The sequence below is a fragment of the Mastacembelus armatus genome, chromosome 8 (assembly GCF_900324485.2).
Source record: "Mastacembelus armatus chromosome 8, fMasArm1.2, whole genome shotgun sequence".
In the NCBI taxonomy this organism is placed as follows: domain Eukaryota; kingdom Metazoa; phylum Chordata; class Actinopteri; order Synbranchiformes; family Mastacembelidae; genus Mastacembelus; species Mastacembelus armatus.
Genome location: NC_046640.1, coordinates 10,772,829 through 10,779,498, shown reverse-complemented (window position 1 = coordinate 10,779,498; position 6,670 = coordinate 10,772,829). Strand labels below are relative to the sequence as shown.

The 6,670-nt window shown below is 45.9% G+C and overlaps 1 protein-coding gene across 1 annotated transcript; it reads right to left on the bottom strand.

Moving 5' to 3' along the window:
* Positions 1 to 329: 329 nt before the first annotated feature.
* On the bottom strand, positions 330 to 3,181 carry LOC113141220 (neurogenic differentiation factor 2-like). The gene is made up of 2 exons (XM_026325494.1): positions 3,174 to 3,181; positions 330 to 1,612 (listed from the first exon to the last, which is right to left on the bottom strand). Exons 1-2 carry the CDS (start codon positions 3,179 to 3,181, stop codon positions 535 to 537), a joined length of 1,086 nt encoding a protein of 361 aa, XP_026181279.1. The 3' UTR covers positions 330 to 534.
* Positions 3,182 to 6,670: the final 3,489 nt, after the last annotated feature.

Here is a 6,670-nt window from a genome sequence, read left to right as displayed (position 1 = left end):
CCACAAGCTCCCAAATCTCGCGCGTAGAGGCGAGTAAGTGTGATTTGCATTAGCTTGTTCATTGATTGGTTTCTAATTTCATATGAGTAGAAAGCAAACCCCAATGTCAGGGTGTGGCTGTAGCCAGTGATGTAGTGGTACATAAGTAAGTGGGTACACTTCCAGTCATCAAAATGCAAACAACCACCAATACAAACACAGACCACATAAACTTTAACGATTTAAAATTCCCTTATCATTAGGGCTTGATATGATTTGTTTGTTAAATTTTCTCTTAGAGTTTTATATCAGCCTATAAAAGCTGATAAATTCTATTGCGCAAACTTAGGTTGTGGTTTAGGTGCATTGCCCTCCACTACATCCCTGACTATAGCGAACGAAAAGGTTAATACTGAATAAATTAAAGAAAAAAAAAACACCAACAACGAGTGAAACAACTTTCCAAAATGCTTAAATCCTGGCGGGTAAGCTTGTCAAAAAGTGTGCCGTGGATAGATTGCTGATTGCAGCAGGGCTCACAATAGGCTTCTCGTTTTAATTGGGAAAAAACGCGTTCAGTTCATCATACACGGGGGCCCGTTCGTGGTGTAAGTGCATGTCGTGGTAAGGCAGGACGTTTTCAGAGTGAATCCCACTCCGGGCCCCCGAAGAGCCAAACACCAAGTTGTGGGCACCAGTAGGTCTGGAGCCAGGCAGGGCGGAGTAATGCATAGAGTAGTGGTACCCCTTCTCGTTCTCCGGGGATGCGGAGCCTTGGTGCTTCAGGGAAAAGTTGCCATTGATGCACAGGGGCGGGCTGAGGGGCCCCTCATATTCGGGGCTGTTGTACTCTGGGGATCCGCTCCCACCATACAGAGAGTCGTAAGCTGAGCAGTAGCCGTGCGTCCTCAGCGGATGCGAGTTCGAGCCCGGCTGACAGTGAGGACTGGACAGACGTGCACACTGATAGGGATATGAATGCATGGAGAAGGAGCCGGAGCCGTATCTGCCCCCATCCTGACACTGCTGCTCGGTTAGGAAGTTACGGGAGTTCAGCTGCAGGCATCCAGCTACCAGGTTGGTCGTGGGCTGGGAGAGTCCCTTGCACAGCGTCTGCACGTAGGACACAAGGTCGGGCCTTTTCCCAGAGCGCAGTATTTCCGACAGCGCCCAGATATAGTTTTTAGCCAACCTCAGCGTCTCGATTTTGGACAGTTTTTGCGTTTTGGAGTAGCAGGGCACCACTTTACGCAGATTGTCGAGCGCAGAGTTCAGGTCGTGCATGCGGGTCCGCTCTCTTGCATTGGCCTTTATCCGCCGTAGTTTGGAGCGTTCGATCCGGGCCTGGGTCATTTTGCGCTTCTTTGGGCCCCTTTTCTTGGGCCTGTCCCCCTCTATGTCTTCTCCGTCATCCTCCTCCTCCACCTCATCTTCCTCCTCGTCTTCACCGGCGTGTTCCGAGTGCGTCCGGCTGCCACCTCTCAGCTCAGATGCCTCCATTTCGTCCTGGGTGTCCGCTTCCTCATCTTTGACATTTTGGTCCTCGTCTTCGCTGTCGTCCGCCCAACCAGAGTATTTCTGCACGTCGGGAAGCAGCGAGGGGTCACTAAAAAGCCTCGTCAACATTGTGGCTCTAAAGGGGAAAGAGAAATAATTTTAAAAATTAGGCCTCACATGCAAACAGAATCTGTCTGACACTGCAAGAAAATAATAATAAGAAATGTCTATCACAATGACACAAATGCAGAAAAACACTGATGGTTAAACTCACTATTACGCACGTCAACAAACACACCTATAGCAGAATGATATAAGCTTCACTGAAAAACTACTAATTCTAATGTGTAATTTCAACATATTCCATTGTTAACATGGTCATAAAATATACTACAGTTATAATTTTGGCCAAAAAGACAAAAAGTTTAAATTTGGGGGGGAAATAAAAAAGAGAAAGAGATCAGGTCTTTAAGCTTCGCACTGGGTTCCAGCCAGACGGATCCCCATTTAATTCCCTGCTGTCATTCGTGTGCCCTGTCGCGTCCTTTCGCTGCGGGTCCACAGCGGCAGGGGCCACATTACAGGTCCCATGGGGGCCCCCACTTTCACTCCTCCTGACGCCCATATACACTTCTGGCTGCATTCCAGCACTATTCATCCACACCATGCACCTCTCTTCAGAGGAGGCAAAGGGGATTTTATTTAATTGATAGGCTGGAGCTGCGTTTAAAATCACGCTGATTATTAAATTAAAGCTTACTGACGTATCTTAACTTACGCTGTAAAAACATTTTTAATATAATGGCCTATAAACGGAACAATCAAGACGAAAGGTACACTATAATTTTCATTTCCACAGAAAGACGAGACTATTATATAATAATACTACTACTACTACAAATAATAATAATAATAATAATAACAATAATAATAATAATTTTTTTAGGGAAAAAATTCTATACTTGTCTTTTCCTAAAACTACCTCAGATATAGCCATCCACATTTAACTTAACATCCAAAAATGACCTTTTAGAATGAAGTATTTAGCAGATGTGCTAATTAATACATCTGAAAAACGAAAATAAATTGATCAGCCTACCACTCGATTAGTAAATTCAGTCCCATCCCAGAGAAGAAAGGCTACAGGGAGACGGAGTGATCTCTGACAGCTTCAATAAGCTCCCATTGGCTTCCTCCCTAACATGTTTCCTTTCTCTCACTGCAGCGGCACATAGACTCTCAGCTCATAGTAAGGTATTCTGTGATGTCTGGTTAATTATCTCGGGGGGTGTGCCAGGGGCAAAATCTAGTTTTTAAATCTCAGGCTCAGGAGGTTTGCTCAATTAGAAGAAGAAGAAAAAAAAAAACACACAACAACGTTTAATTAACAGACCATGCAGCTTACACGAAATAGATTTCACACATAATTCAGTATGCACGAGTGCGTGATTTCAAAGCACGTTTTTAGTCAGCAATAACCCTTACAGATGGAAATCGCTTGTATCCTTTTAGCCCTCGTTAAATATAAAAACTCAGCTGGTGAGACACAAACATCCGAGCTCGCAAAGCCCCGAATTTATCCACTCCACTGTAGCAGCAACAATGTTATGTCGAGATGGATTGTCGGAGATAAAACTGGACAAACAGAGATAAATCACGCTGCACACTGCCTGTCACAGTCAATGGCATTGTCCCACCCTTTCATTTGCTCCGAGACTGAACATGCAAATCATCGACAAAATCATCAATAAATCTCCCATTAAGCCCGAGGACGTCCTTCGTCGAGGGAGCGGAGCTGACAGAAAAATCTTCCACAGAAATTCTTATCTTGCACATTCATTGTCTTTTGTTTCTCTGGTACATGGTCCAGACGCAAGGAATCTCTAAATCAAATTAGTGTCCGATTTGATCTATTTACAGCCTGCACGCTGCTGTAAGGGGCTCCAATCCTTAGGACTGCTCCCTGTAAAGGATCCTGGAGGAGTGGGATCGGGACCGAGGGACGCTAGCCTTTTGACTCGATCCTAGTATTTGATCTTAGCTTTTATAATCCAGGTAGATTTCGATGTCAAAAGTTGAAGGGCACAGAGAGAGAGAGAGAGAGAGAGAGAGAGAGAAGGAGAGAGAGGGAGAGAGGGAGAGAGGAGGAGGAGGAGGAGAGAAAGAGAGAGAGAGAGTGAGAGAGTGATGAGCTATTTGTGCAAGCGCGTCCATAGGGAAATCCAGTAAACTGACAAACATGGAAATATCGTGTATATGCAATTATATCATTTTTTATTATAATGTTTTTCAACTAAGGGACAACGTAACAAGCCTCCATATAGATAGGAACATACAACAAAGTCACAGCTATAGAAGGCAACTACAGTGTATTTCCATGTGGAGTCATGCCAGTAGATTAGCCTTTACCCTACGCGATAAAGGTGCTTTTAATTTAACACAACAGGCAGCAGGCCCGTATAAAGCGCAGATCAGCACCTTGCATTAATATACACCTGTTCATCTGTTTATTAGTCCAGATTCATTTTCTCCTCCATTTTGACGAGCAACCAAATTATAGTTCCCTGTTTTTAAATCTATTGTTGTTGATGTTCCAACTTACCTCGACTCGAGCTCTCCACCGGGGATGAGAGGCACAAAAAAAAAAAAAAAATTAATTAAAAAAAAAAAAAAATGAATAGACGCACTTGAGTTTCAGACCATCCTCGGGGACCGCACGCGCGAGCGAAGCAACGCTTCCTGTCAGCGTATAGGTGCAGGCAGCGCGCGGCTTTCTTGGAAGATAAGCGCGCGGTGACGGTTGTTTAGCGGTGCCTTCTTCTCCCAGCGCGCGCGCGCGCGCTCCGGTGACCGGGAGCTTGAGAACGAACGTGCGTGTCGGCGTGTCTGGGTGTAAAATGTGTGAGTGGGTAAGTGAACATGTATGCGTGAGGGTGTATGTATTTATGTATGGATGTGCGTGCGTGTGCGAGTGAGTGAGTGAGTGAGTGAGTGCGCGTGTGGCAAACCGTGAGCTATACCGGGACGGGGTTACATACCAGCTAAGGCTGTGATGCCAGCGCCCATATGGCTGGCACGTCACCGGCAAGAGCCATCACACGAGAGCCCGGTGATTGACATGCGCCCGCATTCGGAGAGATTTGCCCTCCCGGGGGAAGAGAGACAGAGAGAGAGAGACAGAGAGAGAGAGGGAGAGAGAGAGAGAGAGGAGGAGGAGGAGGAGAAGGTGGAGGAGGTGGTGTGGGAGGAGGAGGAGGGCTCCGCCATCTGTCACACAGCGCTCACACAGCCAGAAAAAAACGAGGAAAAACAGAAGAGAGAGGGAGAAAATAAAATGGTGGAACAACAAAACTCATCATTGTTGACCTGTGCTGCTGCTTCAAGGAATGCAGGCTATTTTATTTTTGTTTTTTTCTTCATACCTTTGAATTTTCCCATTCACCTGCCCGACTCACTAGTCAATGTTTAATGCAGTTCAGAGGGGAGATGCACAGATACCTCAGCTGTCACCATGAGGAAGATCAGGGTGATATTTAAAGGAGGTAAATATACAATCAAGTATACTCCGATCATTGTGTATTTTAAGCATTCTAACTCCTGTGTGAGTCTTACAGTAATTGGTTTTTGGGGGTCCTCCACATGCCTAAGCTATAAAATGCTGTATTTTTATGTCCATTAAGTGACAATACAATAGATCAACTATGACCTCCAGTCAAACAAGTGGTGCTATAAAACACATTTACACAAGCGGTCAATCAATTATCCTCTTTGAAAGATTTAATTCTCATACACAATAATACAGTAATTCTATACAAAGCCTGCTATAAAATGACACCAATTAACTCTTCAGCAAATTAAAGGTGGGAGAGCTGGGTTTAGTTTCAGGGTTTATCCTCCATCGCATCTCTGGTTCAGAAGCAGGGTGAGCGTAGGGGGATGGGCATGCATTATAAGTGCATTAAGGCCATGGAACAGAAGGCATATTGTTTATTTATTTACTTAATTGGATCAAATTATGCTTCGATGTATTCAGAGGAACGACAACCAAAACCAATTGTGATTTGTTCTGACTCTTGTGGGCATAGCACTGGGCGCAAATGACCCACTTGCCAAAGTTGCAAATGAGTCAGATTAAAAGGTATAATATTATATAGACTTCTGCTGTGTGCATGATCGTGTGTGTGTGTGTGTGTGTGGACTGGTGGTTAAGTGTGAATATCAAATGTTTACTGGTAGCTGTGTCCAAATGTGTGAGGTTTGTCAGAGCTGCTGTTTCAAGTGAGTGAGGGGGCGCCTGCAGGGGTGAGCATCAGAGAGAGAGGGAAAGAGACATAGAGACACAGTGAGAGGAAGGGTTGAGAGAGACTGAGACCCAGGTGTGTAAGCCCACTAGGGATGTATGAAAAATGAGGAGGAAAGGGGGGGTGGTAAGCTGTGGATGAGAGGGAATTGGTGCTGGTAGGAGCTGGCAGAGGTGCCCAAGATTTAGGGGGAGGCATGTTGGCACATCAGTGGCATAAATGCAAGAATACCAACATCCTGCCCCCCCCCCGTATACCTGCTTCACTGCATTGTGTCCATCCCAGCTCAGATATCTCTCTATTTAGCAGACATTAGTGGAGTTAATGTGGGGGAAATTAGCTCGATGACCACCAGGTCCAACTTGGCACAAAGAGACCCATCAGGCTGAGGGAACAGGGACCTGGAGGCTGAGAAATAGCTGATAGAAGCTCATCATGTCCTTGGGCCTGCATCACCATCCCTTCCACAGCCACAACTCAGGGAGTGTTTGGGGGTTTGCAGGGTCACCCCTGGGGTCACTAGTAGTGTGGCAGCTGTGGCTAGGGAGCCGTGATGCTGCACATTCACTAATGTGCCTCATCCCTTATGGGATGAAGGGATTGCTAGCTGGCACTACCCCAAACCATGGTGGGGTGATTGTGTCAGAGTCTGTGTGTCTGTGGAGGGTGAGTAGTGGGGTATCGAGCATCACTGCCAGCCAAATTGGTGCTCTAACCTACCTCAGCTGCACTGATGAGCAGGGAGATGTGAACGTTGTGTCCATGGGGGGCTGATGCTTCTCAACAAGTCCCAAACAACCTTCAGGTCACCTTGCCAAAATAAATGTTAAATGTCAACAGCATGGCTTTAGCCAGCACCAGGCTCAAGGCGACTCCAATCAGGGAGGCTTTGA